The sequence below is a fragment of the Rattus rattus genome, chromosome 1 (assembly GCF_011064425.1).
Source record: "Rattus rattus isolate New Zealand chromosome 1, Rrattus_CSIRO_v1, whole genome shotgun sequence".
Taxonomy (NCBI): domain Eukaryota; kingdom Metazoa; phylum Chordata; class Mammalia; order Rodentia; family Muridae; genus Rattus; species Rattus rattus.
This window is the reverse complement of record NC_046154.1, coordinates 29,344,242-29,369,078: the sequence shown is the minus strand read 5'-3', so window position 1 is coordinate 29,369,078 and position 24,837 is coordinate 29,344,242. Positions and strand designations below refer to the sequence as shown.

General features: G+C 51.9%; 1 protein-coding gene across 4 annotated transcripts in view; it reads right to left on the bottom strand.

Annotated features, from left to right (window-relative positions):
• Nucleotides 1–5,379: 5,379 nt before the first annotated feature.
• Nucleotides 5,380–24,837, bottom strand: part of Znf362 (zinc finger protein 362) — a 34,153-nt gene continuing 14,695 nt past the window's right edge. For all 4 annotated transcript variants that reach the window (XM_032897470.1, XM_032897489.1, XM_032897496.1 and 1 more), the window contains 7 exons: nt 23,302–23,365; nt 22,914–23,160; nt 19,710–20,037; nt 18,764–18,988; nt 9,812–9,890; nt 9,525–9,683; nt 5,380–6,949 (listed from right to left, as the gene is read on the bottom strand). In XM_032897470.1, the coding sequence (XP_032753361.1) occupies nt 6,833–6,949; nt 9,525–9,683; nt 9,812–9,890; nt 18,764–18,988; nt 19,710–20,037; nt 22,914–23,160; nt 23,302–23,365 (1,219 nt within the window). In that variant the 3' untranslated portion in view covers nt 5,380–6,832. The remainder of the gene's footprint in view (nt 6,950–9,524; nt 9,684–9,811; nt 9,891–18,763; nt 18,989–19,709; nt 20,038–22,913; nt 23,161–23,301; nt 23,366–24,837) is intronic.

The following is a 24,837-nucleotide window of genomic DNA, read 5'->3' as shown; positions in this document are numbered from 1 at the left end:
CCCAGCCTCCTCTCTCTGGGATATTCCAGATGTTCCTTCCGCTAGACCTTGTCTCTGTGTGGGAATGGTTATGGAGTCTTCTAGAGTTCACAAAGGCTTTGGCAGCAGAAGGTCTGTTTCAAATAACCATGGTTTTAAGGCTGTGCCTTCAGGAGCTCTGACTGTTGTACGGCACTCTCTAGGTTTCCGAGGGCCGTGCAAGAAAGACACCGGGTGTGGCATGGGGCTAGCCCAACACCTGCTAACACAAGAGTCAAGTTGCCCCTCCCTGATGACTGTGCTTGTGATAGGACCGTGAGCACCGAGGGGGAGACCGTTAACAGTAAAGGGTCTGAAGAACTTGTTAGCACACGTAGTAAGTGTAAGAGATTTTCGACTTTGCTTAACACCACTCAGGGCTCCAGGAAAGGATGAGACCCTCCCCCAGCTCCTTTCACCCCTGACCTTACTGCTTCTTTTGACATATTTTTTAAAATAAAGAGACTGGGGCACAAAGAGGGACCAAACTGCCCCGACACAAGACCTGTTCGAGCTCTTGTGACATCAGTAGCAGGAGAATGGGGATTAGATCTTCCTCCTGGCCCCTTTAGGGATGAGCCACTGAGAGAGGAGAGCGGGCGTTCCAGTCAATGGCTCTGCTCTGCTATCCCCCTTGGCTGTACAGCGTGTGCATATTCGAGGAGTACTCTAACAAACAAGCAATTTCAAAATGATCCTTACGGGATTTTCTTCTATAGAGTGAATACTAAAAAAGGAAGGAAGGAAAAGAAGGAAAGAGGAAGACAAGAAGAGGAGATGGTGGCTGAATTTCCTCATCCACATATTCACTACCATTCTCCTCTGTAAGAGAGACACGGGGCACTAGGGATAGCTCAGTCAAGTAAGCGTCTGTGTCTTAGTTAGGGTTTTACTGCTGTGAACGGATGCCGTGACCAAAGCAACTCCGACAACATTTCACTGGAGCTGGCTTACAAGGTTCAGAGGTTCAGTCCATTATCCTCATGGTAGGAAGCCTGGCAGCGTCCAGGCAGGCCTGGCACTGGAGGAGCTGAGAATTTTACATCTTGTTTCAAAAGGCAAACAGGAGAAGACTGGCTCAGGGGCAGCGAGGAGGAGGGTCTCCAAGCCCACACCCACAGTGACACACTTTCTAATAGTGTGGGCCGAGTACTCAAACACATGAGTCTAAGGGGTCAAACGTATTCAGACAACTACATTCTGCTATGCCGGCATGGATGCCTGAGTTCAGATCCTAGGGATCATGTGAAAGCAGGCATACCGGCACATACTTGGCATGGGGAGGCAGAGTCAGGATGATCCTGCTTGAATCAGTGATCTTCAGGTTCAGTGAGGGACCCTGTCTCAAAAACTGTGACGGAGAATAATGGAAGAACATACCTGACATCCACCTCTGGTCTCTGCAGGCACATGCATGCACATACACATGCATGTGCACACGCACACATACACAAGGACACACACACACATGCACGCAGCATGCACACATATGCACACACACATGCACATGCCACACCATTGCGTGGCATGTATTTTACAGACTGGGCTGTTTACCCAAGCTCCTGATTTTGTACTTTAGTCTCCATTGCTCTCAAGTAGGGTAATCACTCTATTTGTCTGGCCACACCCTGATAGTGTTTTACAATCTGATTGTATTTACTGGTATTGCTTCCGATATTGCTTCCCACGTCGAGCAAACTATCCTTTTTGCTTCTCAGTGACTTCTACCTGCACCAGATGAACAAAAGCCAAGCCCTTTGGACTCTAAAAGAGGGTGTGAATGGGTTAAATGTGATTAAAGGCAGATGAATGCTGGCTATGAACTGTCGTGGCTCTTCCTTGTGTGAGACAATGCTTGTCCCCCATAACAAACCCCATGACACTCACCAGTTCTAACAAGCTCCGTCCTGCTGAGGAGCTGACGATAAACCAGAAACATCTTACTGTGAGCCTTCCCTTCTATGAAGTGCGCGCGTGCGTGTGGTAGCAAGTTCCTTATTTCTGCTGGAGATTAGTTTATTCATAGGAAATGTGAGAAGTCAGAAGCCCTCCTTGCCACAAGGGAGGAGGTGCCGTGATGACTCCTAAACCATCTTGCTTCCTCCCCCTCTCTGCCTGTCCCCATTGCAAGCAAGGTCATAGGGAGAGAGGGAGAGGGATCCTTCTGAGAACGGAGGATCCTGGGTTTATAGAGGAGTAAGGGGAATGAATGAGCAAGATGTTCTAAGACCCAGACTCTGAGGGAGACCCTCTGAGGACTGGACAGAGGATGCAGGAACTGGCAGGTGCAGTAAGATGGTAACCTCCTTGGGAAGTTTCCCACCCCTCTCGGAGGCAGGAGTTAGAGATACGTGGGACAGGAAGGAAGGAAAACCCCACCCCTGCAGAGATCCACAGTGGCCACAGCTGTCCTCGGGTCCACAGGACTTGCCTATCTACTCCCAGCAGAGGGGAAGAAAACCAGAATCTTGTTCTTTGATCGTCAGCACTACAGACAACATCTAGATGTGGCTATGCGCCCCTGTACTGTGCCCTTATGGGTGCTACTACCCAGAACCCCCCCAACAGCTCTTTCCGTCTATGGGCTGGGGGTGGGGTGGGAGAGTCAGGGTAGGGTTGGGGTGATACCTGGAGCATACCCGAATGTTTCACACCTGCGGGTGACTCTACCTTACCCTACTAAATGGGGTGCTATTACTGATTTCATTGGACAAAAGGTGCAATCGGGCATCGATCGAGAGGTCAGATAAGTGACTCATTGTCCTTACATTACATTGTCCTTAGCAGCTTACATTCCTGAATGCCAAGAACAAACAGGAGATGAAATGTGGCCGGAGGCTGAAGACTGAGGTGACCCCTGTCCTCAGTCTCCTCTGGTCATTTCTACGTGCTCTGCCTCCTTTGTCTTCTGCTCGGGTCCGGCTGAACACAGCGATCCCAGCACGTGGTGTGAAGGGTCTCCCAGTTCACCTACCCGCCATCTCTTAACTAACTTGGAGTGGAGAAGCAGCCTGGAGAGGTGGCGTTATACAATGACTTGCTGGTAACTAACCGGCTCTTCAGGAAAACAGGAAATGGCTCCGTTGACTGAGTCTTTCCTGAGAAAGCCTGAGGACCCAAGGGCTGAGGGTGGTGGCTGGCTGTAATTCCACAGCTGGGGAGGCAAAGACAGGCAGATCCTTCTGGCCAGCCGGCCCATTCAGCGAGAGAGCCGGACTCAAAAAACTAGACTAAGAAAGTGGGCAGAGCCTAAAGAGTGTCACTCGAGGTAAACCTTTGGCTTCCATATTCCTGGACATGCAAACACACCCTGGTTAATTACAAGTCACCAAATGCTCCCGGGTGTGTAGTTGGGGGTGGTGTGCACCATCTGTTCTACTGAGCCAGGGAGGCCACGGCCCCTCTGGCTGCCTCTGTGTGAGGACTGAGTCAGGTGGTCATCTCCGGCCAATCAGCTGTGAATAGTGTTCGTAATGTGACACGGACATAGCTCAGAGTCCAGCTCTTCCTGGCATGGCAGGACAGAAGTCAACCTTAGAGAAAGTCCAGCGGCCTGTGAGGTTACCAAAAACATGGCGGCTCTATGCTAATTCATCCTCAGTTCGAGGGTAAGACAGGGTGATCGTTATAGGCATAAAGTGCAGCCCCAGAGGGCTTAGTCCTCAAGGGTGGAGCCAACTCTTGAAGGCTCTGACCCAATCAATGGATTTACCCATTGAGGAACTTGCAATACGATGGCATTTGGGGAAACAGCCTGGCCGGTGAAGCAGGTCACCAACCGCTTGTCTTTCACAGTGCCTCTCCCGCTCTTTGTCTCTCTCGCTCTGAGGTGAGCACCTGCACCCAGCCACGCCCTTCCATATGGATGTTCTGTCTCCCATAGTCCCAGCAACAATGGAGGAAGCCAACTAGGGGACTGGACCACCGGCAGAAGCCACTGGCCCAAGCCCATGTTGCTTCCTATTCACCAGCTGGTATTTGTCACAGGATGAAAAGTCTGGAACATGAACAATTTATACCGGAGAATTAGGTCATCGCCACGACTATCCTTTGGGATTGGTTTGTGGGAAGATTTTGGGAAAATCTTGATAAAGTCTAGAATGCTATAGGCAGAGATCTTGGGGAAGTCTGCTGGGAGCTTGGACAGGACTGTGAAAACAAGACCCTTTGCTCTCTGGGTTTCAGATGGGAACGGGAAACTGAAGCCCACTCATGTTCCACTGAGCCAGAGAATTCATCCATGCCCCTCCTGCATCCACATCCTTCGACACTGACATTGGCCCTATACAGGCCCAGAACCCATAGAGGCATACCTTGTCCCCTTTCATTCCTGTTGCTCTGTATCCTGGCTGCCACAGGGGTGAGCATCTCCCGATACACACTACACACCCCTCTCCCTTCCATGTTCAAGCCTGAGGCCTAAACTGATGGCCAAGAGCCACTGGACTGACGCCCTAAGTCCAAAGCAGTCAGTACTCCTGTGAACTGTCCTACCCCGCCCCAGGTATTTGTCACAGTGACAGAGCCTAACACACATTCTGGTTCCTTCCTGGGGAGACGTACTTCAGATCTGGCGATGACCAGGAGCTGAGACATCGCCACAGGGCCAACCTTGATCAACTGGGTGGCAGCAATTCTAGTTTCCTGCTCCTCCTCCTGGATACCAACACACTAACTCCACCGTGGAGGAAAACCTATGTGAGCCCGCTCCTATCCCAACACTAGGAACAGCTTCCGAAAACCAGACCCTTGGGGTGGGCGATCAGAAGGTGGGGACACAGGGGTTGGGGATTTAGCTCAGTGGTAGAGCGCTTGCCTAGGAAGCGCAAGGCCCGGGGTTCGGTCCCCAGCTCCAAAAAAAAAAAAAAAAAAAAAAAAAAAAAAAAAAAAGAAGGTGGGGACACAGGAACCAGCATACCCATCTCGAAACTAGAAAAACTGGCTATGTGCAACGTCCCTGCCATTCAACTGGGCAAAATGCTTCTCTTGGGTTGCGGTCCCTTCCGGGGTCATTACGTAGCATTCCAGCACACAGCATGGAAGCCCACAGCAAGCGGCCATCACCCTCCTCGCCAAGCCTGGAGCAGAGTAGTGCCAAGATGGTCTCCCACACAGCACCCTACACAGCACCAGGCAGTCTACACCTCCTCCATCCCCGCGGTGTGTAGACAGTTTATTCTTCACAACAGAGAATTACAAAGAGCAGAGGGGCCGCGTCCCTTTGTCTCTCGCCCCCTTACGCGTTGTTCTCCGCATCCGACTTGTTTGGCTTCGTTCCCCTCTTTAGAGCCGAAGCTTCTCTCCTGGAGCTCCGAGAGCCCTCACCTCCCTGCCACCAAGATGTAGACTGAAAAGCCAACAGACTGTTTTCTCTTTTTTAATAAGGTAACTATTTCTAAATATGGTGGCCTGGAGGTCCCATAGAAAAAAGCAAAGGATGCCAACGGTATTGGAACAGCATATTTACAGGGTAGTAACATGCGGACGAAAGCTACAATACTGAGTATCAGACGACGCAAGTCAAACGAAGGGGTTGGGGTGGGTGGGGGGCTGAGACCCCTCCCAGTGGAAAAGAAACCCCAGGAAACGTTAAACTGGTAAATCAATGGCGAGTTAAGGCTTAAAAAGTGTATAAAAATAACACAGTTAATATTCAAACGGACTCCAGATACAGAATATATAGATGAGTTTTGTCTAGTTTTCTTCTCTGGGGGTGATGTGGAAGGGGGCTTCTCTGGGTTCTGTACATAGTTCCTATATACACGGACACGCATGGCTTTCGGATTGGGATATGTCTTGGGGGGCTGGGGGCAGGGTCTGCTCCTGGGGCCTCCTTCAGAGGCTCCTATCCCTGCCGCAGGGCCTGGGGTCTGGGTTGGGGGAGTCCCCGTCTCATCCGTGGAGAGAAGGACAACCCCTCCCTGGGCACTGTACCCTTCTGGAGGAAATTCTGGGAAGGGCACTTAGTCCCAGGCCCCCTCCCTCTCCATCCCCCTGCCCACAGTCTGGAGTGGTGGGAGAGGTAGCCGATAGGTTTCCTGGCCAGCACCGAGGTAGACTGGGGTGGTCTTCAGGGCAGCAGGGGAGGGGCCAGGTCTCACCTGGCACACCCCCAGCCCATTCCCTGGGCTCGCCACCCAGCCGTCACTGCACCCTTTGGTCCCGCAGCTCTCCAGACCTCTCTCATTTTCCATCCCCTAAAGCCAGGCAGGCCTGGCAGCTGCTGTACCCGCTGCTCACAAGGGCTAGGGCTAAGCTCAGACAGTTTGACTGGGTGACAGGGGCGAAGGGCTCACTCCAGCTGCCTCCTGTCTCTTCCCACCTGAGGGAGGGAGTCCCCTTTGAAGTCCAGAACCCCAGGCCTCCCCTCAAGACCTGAGGTTGTGGTCAGAGAAGTTCCCACGCTGCCCTCTGGTTCTCTCTGTATCCGTCCGTCCAGTCCTTTGAATCTCTCGTTCTTAGCAGCACCAACATTCTGGACAATAAATATCCTTTTGTTATTTCCAAAACAAACTTAAAAAAAAAAAAAAAAAAAAAACAAGAGACAGTGAAGCAAGTGAGGGAGGGGGAACAAAAAAAAAGAAAACCCGACAGACAGGTTCAAAGTGCTCTGAGATCGTCTTTGGATGCCACCAGAACAGCCCAAAATCTTGCAGTTGGCCTGGCTGCCCAGGAGCCGGATCAGGCAGGGCTTCTGTGGACCAAGCTTTCTGGCAGGTTGGGTAGGTCGTGAGAGAGCTTGGTGGTTCCTGGAGGCCCCAGCGGGGGTTAGGCTGGGTGCTGCCAAGTGGGCGGGGCGGCACCGCAGGTGGGCTCAGATCAGAGAGATTCGCACCGGGATGCCGGGGGACTCGGTCCTCTGGGGTGAGTGATGGCTCACCAGGTGTTCCACCACTGTGTGTTTGGACATGTGCTTCATCAGGTAGGTCTCCTGGGGGTAGAAGGGAGATGCAACAGAGTCACAACAGAGGCTGCAGTTCCCAAAGCAGCCACTAGAGGGCAGCCCACTGTGGCTACAGCCTTGGAGCTCAGGTGGACCTGTGGAATGGGTTCTAGGGGTCCTGTTGATGTTGTGGTGATTCCTTGCTTTGCCGGAGTCCAGTCCTACACAGTGATGGCTGGAGGGGTGGGACAAGACTCACAGGCAACTAGGCTCACCCTCCACAGCTTCCACCCAAACCCTGCAATCCCCACCTCTGCCCGCCATTGCCACCCTCCAACCTCTTCTGTATCTGGTCCATGTTCCCTGTGGGGTTGAGGCAGGAGCCTGAGAGGAGTTGAGTTCGCCATTTTTTAGCATTGGGGCAAGTCATGTCCCCAGTCTGCTCCTAAGCCTCCGTTTCCTCCTCTGCAAGAAGGAGCTGGATTTAGAGCCCTCGGTTTCAATGAGGGCTACGGGACACTCCTTCACGGTCTCAACAGTTTTTCCAGTTGGAAGCAGGAGTCCTGACCGCTGCAAACCTCCAGGTGACCCTGTCTTGGGGGAAAAGCCACTCCCAAGCCATCCTGTTCCCCACTGGCTCTACTAAGTCTGTCCTGAGACATCATCACTGAATCGATGAGGTGACCCGGGCTGTCTGCATGCCCACATCCTCCACTGGCTCTGGCCAGGAGCAAGGTAACATACCCTGTCCCTGGCTGCCACTCAAGATGGGTCATCAGGCAGAGACGGAGAGAGAGCCTAGGAATGTGGCAAGGTGCTGCCTGCATAAGCCAGCAACAGCCAGGATGGAAACCGGTCTCCAGTGAGAACAAAGCAAGGAGGGAAGGATGAGGGGGGACTGTGCCCTAAAAGACACTGACCCAGGCTGTGATGGTTTGAATAGGAATGGCCCCCATAGACTCATGTGCGTGAATGCTAGGCCCATGGGGAGTGGCGCTATTAGGAGGCGTGGCCTCGCTGGAGGAGGTATGTCACTGTGGCAGCGGGCTTTGAAGTCTTAGATATTCAAGCTAGGCCTAGTGTGGCATTCACTTCTGCTGCCTACAGATTAAGATGCAGAACTCTCAGCTCCTCCTCTAGCACCATGTCTGCCTGCGTGCCACCATGCTTCCCGCCATGACGACAACGGACTGAACCTCTCTGAACTGTAAGCCAGCCCCAGTTAGCCGTTCTCCTTTGTGATTGTTGCTGTGGTTATGGTGTCTCTTTGAAGCAATAAAGCCCTAACTAAGACACAGGATAATATGGGAATCTTACTTGGGTCTTGCTCTTTAAAAATAAAAATTCTATAAATAAAAACATGGCATTGACAAATGACTATTCCCACGCCCTCTGGGTATTGGACAACAGGGCCTTTGGGAAAGGGGCTATAAAGATATCGTGAGTGTGTTCTAAAAGGAGCCATGGCCCTTAGAGACAGAAAGCTTTTTGCAAACAAAATGATAGGATGTTTGGATTTTGCTACAGAGAGCAGGGGCTGAGGACAGTCAGCAACCTGCATGATGAGCAAACACGAGGACCCGGGATGAAACCGTGATATCCAGAAGCCAAAACAAACCCTTCATCTTCTCAATCAATTGTCTGAGACCGTGACAGGGTCCCCGGCCCTTACCCTAGTATGTGTCCCTTCCTTGGAGGACCTTGTTTGGACCGTCCCCCAACTTTGTCTCCTCAGACTCTTTACCGTCTTTCAAAACACTGGTTCCCAACTGAAAAGGGGCTGTCCCCTCCAGTGGACATACGCAGAGTCTCAGCACATTTCTGGTGATCTCATCTCCGAGAGGAGAGCTCGCTACCCGCATCCGGTGGGTAGACACAGAGGTTGCTTAACATCTTACCAGACATGAGGAAGTGTCCAGCCCCAGAGGGGCATCCTGCCCAGGGTTTCTGGGGCTAGTTCTGAGTAGTCAGTTCTGCTCTGAAACAGTAGCCACTATCTACCAGTAAAAGATTACGCGATTACGGATTTAATCCCTCCTGTGTCAGTAGTCCGACTGACTTGTGTTCTCTGACTCATTAGTGCAAGACTCAGTGTCAAGTGGACAGTAAAAGAATAAGTCGGGGTTGGGATTTGGCTCAGTGGTAGAGCGCTTGCCTAGGAAGCGCAAGGCCCTGGGTTCGGTCCCCAGCTCCGAAAAAAGAACCAAAAAAAAAAAAAAAAAAAAAAAAAAAAAAAAGAATAAGTCACTGGCTTGCTGATACCTCCCTGTTAGCCAGCAGCCCTGTAAGTAGCCACTCCATAGCAGGAGGAGACAATACCCGTGAACACTCTTGGCTATGTGGCCTGTTGCCCGAACAGCCAAAGGGCTAGAAGCGTGCACGTAACTGACTTACCCGAGTACCCAAGGCTCTCTGGAGGATTTTCCCACCCAAGAACCATCTCTGGTCCCCTTTCCCTGAAGGATAGGTGTCTCTGGCGATGGTACTGTGCCCCCTGCTGGACTTGGCAGGGACTGCAGCTGCACCAAGTAGGAAGGAACTCTGCACTCCTGGGCTAAGGGAATCCCAGGCCCACAGCCCTGCCTCTAGGCTCTGGAACTTGGTGCCAGGCAGCAGGACTCACCGAGGTGTAGGCCCGCCCGCACATGCTGCAGCAGTAGGCCTTGGCGTGCTTGATGGCATGGGCGGAGAGGTGGATCTGGAGGGAGGCGGAGTCTGAGTAGGCCCGGTAGCAGTTGGGACATTTGTAGGGCTTGTCCTTATTGTGCTGACGCTGGTGAGACTGTAGAGAACGTGACAAGGGGATGTGAGGCGCTGACTGTACCCCGCCTCCCACCCCTTTCTCGGGCCCCTGGAATGGGGGCCGCAGCTGGGAGTGGGGGTGGCGTGGGAGGGCAGGCAGGCACTCACCTGGAGGTTGGAGAGTTGAGTGAAAGCCTTTTCGCAGCCAGGATGTGGGCACTTGTAGGGTCTGTCGCCTGTGTGGATTCTGCAAGAGCAGGCCCAGTGAGGGAGTTACCCCTGCCACACCCCCACGGCAGTCCCAGCAGAGCCCTTGCCTGGTCACAGCTAGACCTCTGCTGCCAAGTACCTCTCTCCCCAGCCCCCACTCACTTTCTGTGGTGGTCGACAGTAGACCCCAAATAAGAGCTAGGGCCTACAACGGCCACCGGCATCCCTCTCTGGACTCTGTGGCTGGTCTGAACACAGTTTCCCACTCCCCCAATTCCCTGTGGCACCCTACAGTGTGGCTGTTTTCTTGGCTCCCTCTATGAGAGCTAGACCTCTCTGGGTTTTACCCCTGCCACCTCCCCAGAGTCTGATGTAAGCTCAGTAGACAGCTGGGGACTACAGACAGACGGAGGAGGCTCCTCGTCGCTAAAGTTAGCCACTGACAACAGAAATAAGATTCACATAAGATTCTGGCGTGCTGCTTGCCAGACGCTGCTGCTTTTAAGTGTTGGTTGGCTGACTAACATGGGCCCCTCCAGGGACTTAGGTTCTTCCATAGAAATGCATCAAACCTCTCGACCAGCAAACCACCCCCTGCGGACACCGTCCATCCACATGTCCAACCGTCCAGCTTACTCCGTGAGTCCTCAGCCTCAGTATCCTCCCAACTTCAGCTATGATGTCATCCCCGGGGCCTGCCCTTGTCCGGTCCTGGCTCAGCAACCCCCACTATGTCCCTGTTTGTCTGGGACAGGGTCCCCGGCCCTTACCCTAGCGTTCACATTCTGCCTTCGTTCCTGGGTCCTCCTCTCTGTCCCGGCTTTCTGCATCACACTCCCTTCCCTGGCACACATACAGCCTCGAGCCTCAGGAAGGCCTTTGCCCTCTGGCTGGCACGTGGGGCCTTCAACACCCCCACATAGTCCCCTACCATACCTCTTTCATGGGCATGTCCACATACACTGGCCTTCTCACAGTGGAGTCATAAAAGGGATCCTCTTGGGCCAAGGCCTGCCCCTACCACTGACTTATCCCTGTATGAGGCAGCCAGCTCAGGCCTACCTCAGAAAGAGATTCAAGGAGGGGCAGCCATTGGACAATGGACTGAACTGCCTGTCCCCACTACCTACAAAGGTCTCAGTTTCCAGCACTAAAATATCAGACCGCGCCCATCGCCGGGATCCTGTTCCTAGCATCTTCCTCCTAGCAGAGCTCCCAGCCTCTGTGCCCACATCTGTTAAGATAGGAGGCTCAGTTTGACCTCGGCCAGTCCCTCTTCAAGCACAAGAAAATCCAGCAGACACAGGTGTGCTGCTGGCCCCCAACCCCAGGATCCCAGCACCATGTGGGGACCTCAAAACCAGACCTGCTCTCTCACCTAATGCTTGCTCCTCCACACAGCCCTTGCAGTGCAGACCCAGACACCCCCTCCCTTCCATCTGGAGCCCAGGCCACTTGAATCACACTTCCGCCACCTCTCGGCTCCCTGAGTCCCAAGTCTGCATCTCTAAAATAGGAATAACGGTGAAACTCGTGGGCACAAAAGATTCCATCTAAGGCTGTTCAAACCACACTGTTGCAGTGTTGGGGAGCCGACTCTCCACCATGTGAGCTGTAAGCATCAAACCTAGGTCATTAAGCTGGGCAGAAAGTATCTTCACCAGCTGAGCCATCTCACCAACCTCCTTTTTGTTTTAAGAGTTCTTTATTTTATTTATATGAGTACACTGTCACTCTCTTCAGACACACCAGAGGAGGGCATCGGCTCCCATTACAGATGGTTATGAGTCACTGTGTGGTTGCTGGGAATTGAACTCAGGACCTCTGGAAGAGCAGTCAGTGCTCTAAACCTCTGAGCCATCTCCCCAGCCCCTTGTTTTGTTTATAAGGAGGGTCTCGCTCTAGCCCAGGCTGGCCTGAAATTCAAGGCAGTCTTCCTGCCTCAGCCTTTTACATGCTGGGACTTCAGATGTGAGCCCCCACACGCCGGCATTTTCCACTCCTGGGTGGCTTGAAGTGCTTTGTATTTCATGATTAAAATGAGGGTAGATGAGGAAAAGTTCATATTCTGAGTTCCCTCTCCTTTTACATTCTCTCCTGTGAAGAAACACACTCACCCCATACAAAGACTTCAGAAGCCCCTCCTGTGTTAAAACACTTCATTGTGGGCACATGGGCCCTTGGGGCTGGATAGCTGTTCTTAACGTGTTATTATTGTCATCAGACTTAAGAAAGCCAAAGGACACTGCTCCCAGGGCAGTTAGCATTATGCATGTATATGTATGGTTGGGGTTATACACACACACACACACACACACACACACACACACACACACACCACATCACACAGCCAGGGAAAGAAAAGCAAAAGCAAGCACGGTTTGCATCCTGCATATGCAAACAAACGCAGGTAGTGTCACCATGTCTGGCAGTAGCCTCCACAGACGGACAGACCCTGAATGCTCTCCTGTACTTCACCGAATCCCTCCTGAAGCAGCTTCCTCCCTGACTCTCACACCCCAGTACCTGAAGGATGTGTTACCTTTCACCTGTGTATCTCTTTGTCACAACTGCATAAGACACGCGCTGTGAGACTACCGTGAACAGACACACAATGTCCTGCTTGAAGCTAACACATGCTGGTGGTAGGTACCACAGGTAAGACGATCTTCCCGAAGTCTGGGCTCGTGGGTACAGATTGCGGGGGTCACCTGCTCTTTACCTGTGCCTTCCTTTCAATACAAGTTCTTCTGGGAGCCACTAAGTAGGATCACCCCAACGGTGTTCTGGGGGACAGCCCGTCACACCTCCTGCTAATGCTGCACTTTTCTGACTACTCAATACAGCTTCTGCTCTGGATCTACCCCTGTACACCCTTCATGACCGTAATTGGGAAGATGTGTGTGGTTTCTCAAAGGGCAGGAGGACAGGACACAGTCTCCGCAGAATGGGACAGGTTGACTCCTTGATTCAGAGGATGCTGGGGGTTCTGGGGCTTGGGAACACGGTAAACTCTTTGCCACTGGGTGAGGGCATGGTAGCTTAATTGTAGCCAGAGCCCTATGACTTACAATTATGTTCTAAGTGTTGACAGACTCCTTATGCTGTTTCGCTTCCTGCCTATTACTATGTTGAATCACACAAATGAGGAGACGAAAGAGAGACATAAACAAAACAAAGCAAAACGGACGAACAAACAAAAAAACCAAGAAACAGAAGCAATCCCCCAGCTCTGGGAACATTTTGGCAAAATGGCCCCCTTCAAGGGGACTAAAGCTCCTCCTGCCCAGCCTCCTAAGAGCTGGGAATACACGTGTGAAGCTCCCACATTCATTCTCACAGACGCTCAGACAAAGTGTACTCACGAGCAACAACCCAATTCTTAACCATCACTATTGCTCGCCACTGTGTCATTTTTCTCTTAATTTTTAAAAAATGATTTATTTAATTAAGTGTGTGTGTCTATGTGTGTGTGTGTGTCTGTGTGTGTGTCTGTGTGTGTGTATGTGTGTGTGTGTCTATGTGTGTGTGTGTGTGTGTGTGTGTGTGTGTGTGTGTGTGTGTGTGTGTGTGTGTGTGTGTGTGTCTGTGTGTGTGTGTGTGTGTGTGTGTGTGTGTGTGTGTGTGTGTGTGTGTGTGTGTGTGTGTGTGTCTATGTGTGTGTGTGTGTGTGTTTGTGTGTGTGTATGTGTGTGTGTGTGTGTGTGTGTATCTATGTGTGTGTGTGTGTGTGTGTGTGTGTATGTGTGTGTGTATGTCTGTGTGTGAGTGTGTGTGTGTGTGTGTGTGTGTGTGTGTGTCTATGTGTGTGTGTGTGTGTGTATGTGTGTGTGTGTGTGTGTGTCTGTGTGTGTCTATGTGTGTGTATGTCTATGTATGTGTGTGTCTGTGTCTGTGTGTGTGTGTGTGTCTGTGTGTGTGTGTGTGTGTGTATGTATGTGTGTGTGTGTGTGTGTATGTGTGTGTGTGTGTATGTGTGTGTGTGTTTGAGTGTATGTGTGTGTATGTGTGTATGTGTGTGTGTGTCTATGTGTATGTATGTGTGTGTGTGTCTATGTTTGTGTGTGTGTCTGTGTGTGTGTCTATCTGTGTGTGTGTGTGTGTGTGTGTGTGTGTGTATGTGCATGCCAGTACAGGTGCCCACAGAGGCCAGAGGAACTGGATCCTCCCGGAGCTGGACTTACTGTCATCCTTGGGCCTGTGGACTGTGGCAAGGATCACACTGAAGTCTTCCGGAAGAGCTGCATGAGCTCGTAGCCACTGAGCCCCAACTGGGTCTATTTTTAACTGATGCTGACTTTGAGCTAGATGGCCTTTCCCAGGTCTAGACATTTACTTCAGAATAGTAAACGTTTCCAGTCCCTTCTACACACAAACACTCACGGAGTTTCCAGATGGCCGCTGGACAGTACCAACAACTGGAAAGGAGGGTGCTCAGAGGGAGGGAACTGACTGGTACCCTCCTGTTTTCAGTTAGTTGGACATAAAATTACAAATGCCCCATGGAATCTGCAGCCTCAGGAAGGAGTAAATCCCCCAAAAGGAGCTCAGTGCGCAGGGGTTCATGTCGCACACAGATGAATATCTAATACACATAGATCTTCCGTGCCCATTCCGCTGTTGTTTGGAATGAGGGTCTGACATAACCCAGACCTCAAACTTACTATGTAGCTCATGGCGACCTTGAACTTGACTCTGGCTTCTAGCTCCCGAGTGCTGGGATCATAGGCACACCATCAATCCTGGCTTGTTATTTCAAAAAAGTTTATTGCGTTTCTGTACTGATTGCATGTATGTGTACAGGCACGCATGCTCACACACCCCAATGTCACAGTGCACGGGTAGAGATCTGAAGACAAATTGCAGGAGTCATTTCTCTCCTTCCGTCACAGGAATTCCAGATCTATATAACTGCAATAACTTGGGTCGTCAGGTTTGCCCGCAAGTGCCCTTACCCACTGAGCCATCTCTCCCGTCCACAGCATATACTTTTAAAGATGGACCAAAGAGGGGCTGGAGAGATGGCTCAGCGGTTAAGAGCACTGACTGCTCTTCCAGAGGTCCTGAGTTCAATTCCCAGCACCCACATGGTGGCTCACAACCATCTGTAATGGGATCTGATGCCCTCTTTTGTGTGTCTGAAGACAGCTACAGTGTACTCACATATATAAAACAAATAATTTTTTTAAAAAAAAAGATGGACCAAAGATGCTAATGTGCAGAGACTGTCCAAGAAAAGGTCAACAAAGCATATCTTAGCTGGGGGCACCCAGAGGGCAGAAGCAAGGGGCTCTCTGTGAGCCTGGGGGCTCCACAGAGCCTGTTCCAGACTAGCCAGAGGTACAGAGTGGGAGCCTGTCTCAGACAAACGAGCCATACTGTTACACGTCTCCAGATTGGGGACACAGCCCAGTGGATGACAGTGTTTGCTGAGCAAGCACGAGAACCTTAGTTTGAATCCCCAGCACCCCATGAAAGCTGGATATGGCTAAACACATGGACTCATAATCCCCGTGCGGGAGGTGGGGGCAGAGGCAGGAGGAATGCCGGGGCCTGGCTGGGTGCCAGTCTAACCCCAAGCTCAGCCAGAGACCTTGTTTCCAGGAGTAAGGCTGCCAGGGAGAGGAGAGGATCAGATCTCTTCCCCTGGCCCCTGTACTTGTGCGTACGTATCCCCGTATGGGTACACGCCAGCTACATACACCACCCACCCACTCCTCCACCCACCCACGCCTGCACTCGTGCAGCTCAGTGGTAGATGCTTGCCCAAGGCCTTGGGTTTGACCCCCTGACCCACAGACACACAACAATTCTTTCTAGGCATAAAATACGTTCTCAGTTAACTATATGGGATAAAATGGAGGCCTCTGAGCTTACTGGGTACATCTTGTGCTTAGCACAAAAAGCAGCGCCCAAACACTGGACTCTGCACTCCCTTCCAACCTTGCTGACTGGGCAGAATCATGCCGTCCTGTCGAAAGGTGTCTGAGCCCTTCACATTTGCCCTGAGCAGCAGGGCAGAAGCTTCCAGAACATCAAGAGAACGGAGCCTGGGAGAAGACTGTTCCAGACTTTGGTTCCTTGTGCCGCAGAACCTGGGCTTTGAATGCGATATCAACCTGAGAACAGTCTTCGTTCTCGACATGGACAGCATAGCCCAATTGACTGACCAACATGGGGTCAGAGAACAAGGGGTGATCACCAAGGAGAATGAAGCTAATTTCACTGTGGTTAATATTTTATTGTCTAGAGACCAAGGGAACCACCCTCTACTTGGTCTGTCTCCGACCCTTCATGTAGGAAGCTACATTTAACAAAACAGAATGAAACAGCCTCCAAACACTCGGCCTGCTTCATTTAACCCTTCAGCTCCACAGAGGAGAGGGGCTACAGAGACTCCACATCCTTACATCCTAGTAAGTTACCAAGGAGAATTTAAAGTCACACCTCTCTCAGCAGTGGCGCACGTGGTGGTTGGCCTTGCCTACGAAACCACACAGAGCAAGTGTGGAGCTTCGGTGAGACCCTCTTCTGCCTGGGCGAGACCCTTCCCCTTTCACCATCGTTAGCTCTGTGAGCAGCCTCCAAAGGAGTCCCCTCTCCTTCCTAACAGGATACAACTGTCTAAATCAAATTTGTAGCCGTGACCATGCCAGAAATGTCACATTTAAAGACAAATCTCATTTAATTAGGCATGACAAGCCCGAGTGAGACAGTGAAAGTGAGTGAGGCCACCATGGAAATGGCTGGACATGCCCCACAGCCTGTGGAGGCGAGGCCTTGTGTGTGTGTGTGTGTGTGTGTGTGTGTGTGTGTGTGTGTGTGTGAGAGAGAGAGAGAGAGAGAGAGAGAGAGAGAGAGAGAGAGAGAGAGAGAGAGAGAGAGAGAAAATTTGTTGATTGGTTTTGTTCTGTTTTTGAAACAGGATCTCATGTAGCCCAGGCTGGCCTTGAACTTACTGTATAACTGAAGCTAGCCTTGGAAGCCTGATCCTCCCACCTCTGCTACTTGTGCCTTATTGCCCCCTTCTAAAGACAAATAAAAGAGAACAAGAAAACAGCCCAAAAGCCTTGACACGGGGACCCTTGGACTCGGGGGGGGGGTACCCCTGCTATCCTACAATCTGGCAGAGGTGAAATCTGTTAGTTCTCAGTTCACTGATCACTAATAATATTTTTAAAACTTCACATATATACGATGATTAAAATGCTGGCCCAGGAACTTGGCAGTCTCCTGACAGCATTCTGTACCAGATGCTGTAATCCTCCAAGCCATAGAACCAGCAGCAGCTCTCTGCTTATCCGTGGATACCACAGATGCGCATACCCATGCGCATCGGACCACCCAATTTCTTTAAAATCAAGGCATGACCACATCAGAAAATTGCTGAGACACACGTCCACAGTCAAACCCGTGACCGGGGAGGCACAGGGACGGGGAATGAAGCTGTCAGCTTTACCTGGGCCATGTTGTCAATGTTGCACCTACATATTATTCCCCGCAGCAGAGCAACGGACAAGGCGAACCGCGTGCACCCTGGGATAAAGGCTGCGAAGACCACAGTGGCAGATGACTAACTAGCAACACTGTGCCCAGCAGAGTGTGACCGGGCACACGCTATAATCCTAGCTACTAGGGAGGCAGAGGGAAGACAGCAGGTTCATCATCGTCCTCATAGAACAAGGCCTTGTTTCAAAGGGGGAAAAAAAAGAATAATTTAAAGATCTGGGATGTAGCTCCATGGTAGTCAACTGCTTAGCACGCCAGGCTCTAGTATCCCTGAAAAAAAAAAAAAAAAAAAAAAAAAAGAAAGAAAGAAAAAAATCATACAACAAGACTTTACCAGGGCTGGGGATACAGCTCAGTGGTAGAGCTCTTGCTTTGCACACACGAGGCCTCGGGTTTGATTCCCAACGCCATAGGACAGGTGATCTTTAAAGTAACACTCACAGTAAAATACAGTGTCATCTGTGGCTTTAGTCCATTACAGGAGGGGAAAATTTTAGCAGTCAGTAGTTACAGACTCTGCAATCAAGCAGTCCTTTTCCTGTTGTCACTGGTAAACATGTGACCTACTTTCAGGACACGACAGTCACATGAGCAAGATGTACTGCTCCCCTCTCTGAATGCGTGGGACACACAACTTCCCAACCTTTGCTCTTTAAAACTCTGCTCGATGTGTGTAGGGAGCCGGTCTTCCCAGCCTCTCCCCGCTCTCCCTTGCAGGCACTGCTGTTTCCTGAACTCTCCTTTCACACGCTCAGCTGGGCTACGCACACCACCAGGCAGAGCATTTTGCCTGGTTTGTTCCTAGAATTCTGTCTGGCACAGAATGGGGGCTGAGTAAAATGCCTGTTAAGTGGATGAGTCACGTTCGCTGTCCAAACTAGGTCTCTCTATTCCATAAATACGTAGCAAACGCCTAAACGCTCATACGCGTAGCCACCCACGGCGGGGATAGATACAGAAATACAGGACACCACGCCCTTGCTTTCCACGGCTCCCAAAATATTGAGGGAGGCAGAAAAACACACAGGCAAGTATGAGACAGCCTACTCCTAACTCAAAGGAGACAAACGGTCCCTGGATGCTCAGGGCCTGTGGGCACACGGAAGCCACACTCCAGCTATGACGGAGAAGTGGGACCGAATGGTGCAGAAGAGGCGGCCAGAGTCTCAAGTGCCTGGAGACAAGGAGGGCTGTACAGTAGTCAGAGCAGAGCTCAGTGAGGCTGAAGGGCTTCATGTGGCATGGCGCCCTCAGAAAGGGCTTCATCCAGAGTGGCCTAAAAGGCACATCAGAGGGCTCTGGTCTTGACCCTGGGAGCAAGAGACATCTGAGAGTCCCTGCCCCTCTTTGCAGTTGTTCTAGCACTGAGGTGCTGAGTGGGGAAGGGAGTGAGGCACCCACCTGGTGTGCTGCTGGAGGTGGGAGAGCTGCCGGAAGGACTTGTCACAGTAGGAGCAGTGGTAGGGCTTGACGCCCAGGTGGATGCGCAGATGCTGGGCCAGGTAGGAGGCATTGGCAAAGGACTTGGAGCAGTGTGGGCACTTGTGGGGCTTGGCCTCGGTGTGCGACTTGGAGTGGATCTGCATCTCAGACTTGGTGAAAAAGGTGAGCGGGCATACCTTACACCTGCAGGCAAGAGGCAGCTTCACGCCTGGGAAGATCCCCGCCCACGTCAGCATGTCTCCAGCGAGACCTCCTCTCTCAAAGGGCAGGTCTCCAGGGAGACCTTCTCTGCATGGGGCAGAGTCTACTTATAGAGTCCAGAGGACACGGCCCGCTTGAGAGAGACGGGCCGGTTCCAGCAAAGGCACCTGCTAGTCTGGAGGAAGCTCTGACCTCTGGGAACAGCTGTCTGGGGGACAGACAGACAGACACGGGAAAACAGGCAAGGTCCTGCCTACGGCCACACCTGTGGTCCTGGGGGAGGAGGCTCTCATAGGCTAAGCCAGTGTGACCTCGCTGTGTATCTGGTACCTTTTGACCAGTACAGGTATCTACTTCCCCATCTAAGCCCCCTCCACCAAACTAACTCGGACCTCGTGGAGGTCCAGCCTTGGCAGTAGCCTTTTGTCAAAGTGCATCAGGCACTTTATTGTGGCTCAGGCGACCCTCATGGGCCCAGGAGAACAGGACTCAGCACCCCAGGGTGCTGCCTACCCTGGACACCTCTAATGGGGTTCAATTACTTTCTTCCCACCTCCTTCTCCCTGATACATTCATTGGTGTGGGTCTGCCCTGCTCGTTGACTCTTAGCTCCCACGATCACCCCTGGGGCCACAGTTCCCAGTTCCAGGCACACACACCCGCACCACCACCTCACCCAGACGCCATCTGCAGGGACACTCACCTGTATGTCTTGCCCTCCTTGGCGGTCTCACCGGAGGCCAGGATGGGGTAGGGGACAACAAGGACAGGGGGACCCCCTGGGTTCTCTGCCTTGATCTTTTTGCGGCCGCGTTCAGACTTGGGGGGGCCAAGCAGGCCGTGGCCCTGGATTGTCTTGATGGAGTCCAGGAGGGGGGGGCTGGTGATCCCTGAGATGAGGGTGGGGGATGAGGCGATGAGGCGGCTCTGGCTGGTGGTGGTGGGTGTGGATGGGGTACTGGTGCCTGTGCCCGTGCCTGGGGTTGACTCGGATGTACTCACAGCGGGGGTCCGAGAGGAAAGCCCCAGACCTAGGAAGACACACAGGGGGATCTTAAGGACAACTCAGCCACAGGCCACCCAGTGCTGTGACTGACCGCAGGCCGTCGTGCCTTGATGAGCTACCCCGAACCCGAAATCATTACCCAGAGGTAACTAAGATGGCTTGCATACACATCAAATGCCTCGAATAAGTTAAACACTGGGTCACGTTAAAAAGCCAGCGTCGAGGCTGAAGGTGCCATTCCCTCGTAGAGTGCGGGCCAGCACAGGGCCTTGGGTTTGTACCCAGCACTTACAGAAACCGAGAAGCACTTTGGAAATAATTCCACCCACAGAAAAAGTCCCTGGCACGCAGACGCTCGTCACCACGCTGTCTATAATAGCAAGATTTGAGAGACAACCGAATTATGCAAATTGGGGAAAGGTTGAACGAACGGTGGTCAGTCTTTTCTTTCGGAACTTCCCGTACCTTTGTCTCGAAGGGCTGGGTACGTAAGGCCAGGAAATGTGAGCGGGCTGCGTGCATCCCTGGGGTGCAGGGCAAATCCTAAAAGTAATGGTCTGTTTTTCTGGCCCTATCACAATGAAGATTAAAAAAGGAAGAAGAGCCCCCTCCTGCCAAATTCTGCAATGTCTGTTTTTATTTATTTGCTTCTTTTGTCTTATTTTTGCTTTCTGACACAGGGTCCTGTGTTGCCCAGGCTGGCCTGGCCTTTAAGTCCTGAGCCTCTTCCCATGTGCTCAGTAGCTCTTTTAGAAATGGAGGCAGGAGTGTTTGCCTAGACCTTGGGAGCCGAGACAGAGGAAGGCCAGTTCCAGACCTGCCTAGACTGCACAGTGAGGCCCATCAGGAAGGAAGGGAGGGGCTACAAACATTTATAATGAATAGCATTTGTAGATAAATGCTTTACAGTAGATAAAATAGGACCCTAGTATTTATCATCTGGCTCAATGCATTTCTATCTCTCTGTATTTTTAACTGAGCCAGAATCTGTGCAGTAAGCGAACAAGGCCCAGAGTTGGTGCGAGCCTGGTTCACGCCTCACTCACGCAGCAGAAAAGCATGCTTACGGGTTCCACCGAGGACAGTCTGACAGTAACCACTGAAAGCTCAAATCCTCGCTCGTAACTCTTAGCCAGGCAACGGATTCTACTTCTAGAAATCACCACAAAGAGAACCGATCACCCTCGAGCCCTGAGATCTCCACGCAGGGGCTTTCCACACAAAGCTGTGATTTCCCACCATGATATAAAGCGCTTGTCTCCAGCACGGGCTGTGGCACCATGTACCATGTGTACGGAGCCAGAACAGGTGAGCTGGAAGGTAAGCAGCGCAGAGGAACGCCGAGCTGTGCCAGTCCACGGGGGCCATCGCCCCCAGAAAGCACAGTCTAACTGCATGCAGGAGCATGCCTGCTGTGAGTGAGCCAGGAGGGAGTTAGACCCCCGCCGCTCCAGACCGCTAACACAGCCCTCTTCACTGACCGAGGGAGAAGTTTGGGTAATGGGGGATTTTCCATATTTTGTTTATCTACTTCAGGATGACTAGAATCTCTGACTTGGTGAGTTCGCTGATCTTTCCTCACATCTGCGATCAGAGGATAAAATAAAATCAATGATGGAGAAAACGCATGGGAATGCTAACAAAAGCAAGCGAGGCTGATGATTTTCTCCTTTCGGGTTCTCTGAAATTTCTAAAAATTCAGCAATGATTATGCTGTTACTTTTACAATAGATGTGCAAAGAACGATGTCTGGGAGAGAATGTCATATGTGGTGGTTGCAGAGGGGATGATGACGATAAAAAAAAAAACCCAAAAAACAAAACAAAAAATAAGTTAAGTCGTGGATACAGCCCTGCCACAAACACAGCAAACGCATGCATATTAAAGAACAAACAAAAGATATGGAAAAGGAAAAAAAATGCACCAAAAGAGTCTCTAAGATTCTGGGTTAGGGGAAAAAAAAAGATTCTGCGTTAGGCCCTTGGGATTATGAATAATTTTTTTCTTAGTTCCTCCTTTTCCCAAATTTCCTTTAATATGCGTATATTGCTTTTTTAATATTACTTTTACAATGAAAAAATAAATTTAATAAAATCATAATAACGGGAGATGTGCAGAGTACAGCTGGGGCCTGGGGAGGCTCACAAGGCCCATAATTTTTGGGCATCTCTAAGAAGGGGAAGAAAGGCACTTGGCAGAGGCTGGGCACTGAGGGAGCAGACCCAGCTGTAGGGGTGGAACACAGTGGCTTCTGCCCCGCTTTTCTGGTCAGAGGATGCAGTCAGGAGGCTAGAATGCATCAAGATGCTGGTTCTGTACCAAAAACTGTCCTTCAACCCAACACTCCCTCAGACCATCACCAGGCTGCTGAGAGGAAGGACTGTTACCACAGTGCTAGCTGGAATCTCTACTACAACAGCGACCCCGGGTTCTCCCCCACCAAACACCCTGGCCTCTGGTCTACTACATACTGTCCCCGCCCCCTGCCAGGGCCTTCCTCTTGCTCCTCCACCCTCTAGTCTGCCTTGAGCCTTTCCTTTTTCTTCTCCACGGAAGTAGTCTCTTGTCTCCTACATCTGTTCAAACTTCTGGAGGTTCTGAGTCCTCCTCTGTAGATAGTCGTTTCCAAATGAGCATCAGGCTGACAGAAGGGATTCTCATAGTTCAAGGTCAGAGGAAGAAGCCGGGGGGCTGTGGCTAGAACCACTAGCCTCTCTGCCAAGCTTCCTGTACAACCTCCAGTCCTGCCCACCCCGTTCTCAAACAGTCAAGTCCTACCCACACCAAGTCCTACCTGGACAAGATCCTGCCCCAACATTCTTAACAGACCTTCCCGGCCCGGCCCCGCCCACTCCCCAGGCCCCGCCCACTCCCACCTTCAGCCCCGCCCACTCAGGTTACCTGTGACAGTGCTGGTGGCCGGCCTCGCGTGCAGCGCCACGTCGGGCTGCGGCACGGACTGCGGGTGTAGCCCGGGCACCTGCTGCAGCTTGGGCAGCGACATGACCGCCTGACTGCTCTCGGCGGGCGCGGGGGGCACTAGCAGTGGCTGCTGTGACGAGGCTGAGGTGGGTGGCAGGTGAGGCGGCCGGATTTTCTCCGCCATCAGCTGCTCTTTGATCTTGTTAATCAGGACCAGGTTGTCCAGCTGCAGAAGGGAGAGGAGCGGAGTTGGAATGGGTGGGCCGCACCCCAGGGCCCTCTCCCTTGCAAGCTACAGCCCAAACCCCAGGCAAAGCACAGTAGCTCCCATTCGGAAGGCAGCAAGAGCTGGTGTCGGCAGTCTTACCTGGCTGGGCATGGTGGGAGGAGGGGGCCAGAAGTATGGGTTGTTAAATCGAGGTTCGGCCATCCTGCAGGAAGGGAGAACACCTGTCACTATCAGCTATGAGATCTCTTTACCCCTTGAGACCCAAATTCCTTGGCTAAGTGGGCCTCCCACCAAACCCAGGGACCCACATTCCTAGGCTGAAAAGTCAGGAATTCAGTGTCTCCCTGGGTGGACCCTCAAGGGGCAAAGGTCACATTCAGACCAGAGTGCTCCCAGTACAGGGGTTGGGGGAGGGTGCCAGGCCAGTTTCCATCCTCTAGGTTTCAGAGCCAACCCAGTTGCATTCTACACAGAACCCTCCCTGACCCAGAGACAACCTGGGGAGCCCAGGGAACACCTTTGGTAATAGCCACAGAGCAGAAGCAACTGACTATCCATTCTGGATCCCTGCCCTTCTGCCTTAGCCCTTGGGGAAGACATCCTCATCAGAATACGTGAGATGTGAGATGGGGCCAAGATACAGCCTCTCTGAGGGAGGTGGAAGAACAATCTATACAGCCCCCAATAAGCACTTCCTTGTCTCAAAAATTACACTTTGCAAAGCCTGGGCATGGACAGGTGTGTAACATCTGACTTGCAAAGATGGGGTGTCAGGGTGCTGTGCTTAAGGGAAGAGACTGGGGAGACCAGGGGTTACCATAATGTGACAAGGGCACCCGGCAGTCCCCACTGCTGGCAAGTTCAGCAGCCTGTGGGCTGGAGGGCCTTTTCAACCAGGGCAATACAAGGGCCAGGCCCTCAAGACTAGCTTTGTCCTTCCTCCCCGGGGAAGGGGTTGGGGACTGGGAGGTGGGGTGGAGAGGTTGAGTTTTCTGTGATTCCAGTAAGTCAAGAAGTGATCTGCAGAGAGACTGGGTGCACACAGGTGTTCCCTTACTCGTTGCTTCCTATCCACGTTGACGGAGTAATCTTTCAGAAATAACTTTGTGTGATTGCAAACCCTACCTGGTACTGCCACTTCAGACCAAAAAGAAATGCCTGCAACCCAACGAGCTCCAATGAGCTTGGTAAGCCCCTCCTGGACCGGGGCAGAGTCTGAGGACGGCCACCAAGTGGAAGCCCTCTTACCTGAGTGTTTTCAGAAAGAGCTTTTACATGGATCTCCTTTTGTGATCTTTGCTCGATAAGGGTGCACAAAAGACATCCCTGTCTCTTCTTCTAGGTGAAGAGGCAGGGGCATGAAGAGGCCTCCCAGCACCTCTAGGGTGCTAGGTTAAGCCTGGAAGCTGCTTCCCTGGCCCTTTGCTTTGTAAATTCTAGACCTCAGTAGAAAGGAGGCAGCACTTGCTCTAAGTGTAAAAGTCCTAGCCCTCACTCACAGCCCAGGGAGAGGCTGCTCTCAGCCCCTAGGTTGGAGCAGAGGGCAGAGGATGAGGGGTAACCTGGACAATTCCCATCCTGGGGCCCTTCCCTCGGCTGTCAAAACCATGCTAGACTCTTACAAAAAGTGCATTCTGCCTGCCCATTTCCCTGACTGCCCCAGACTCATCTGCC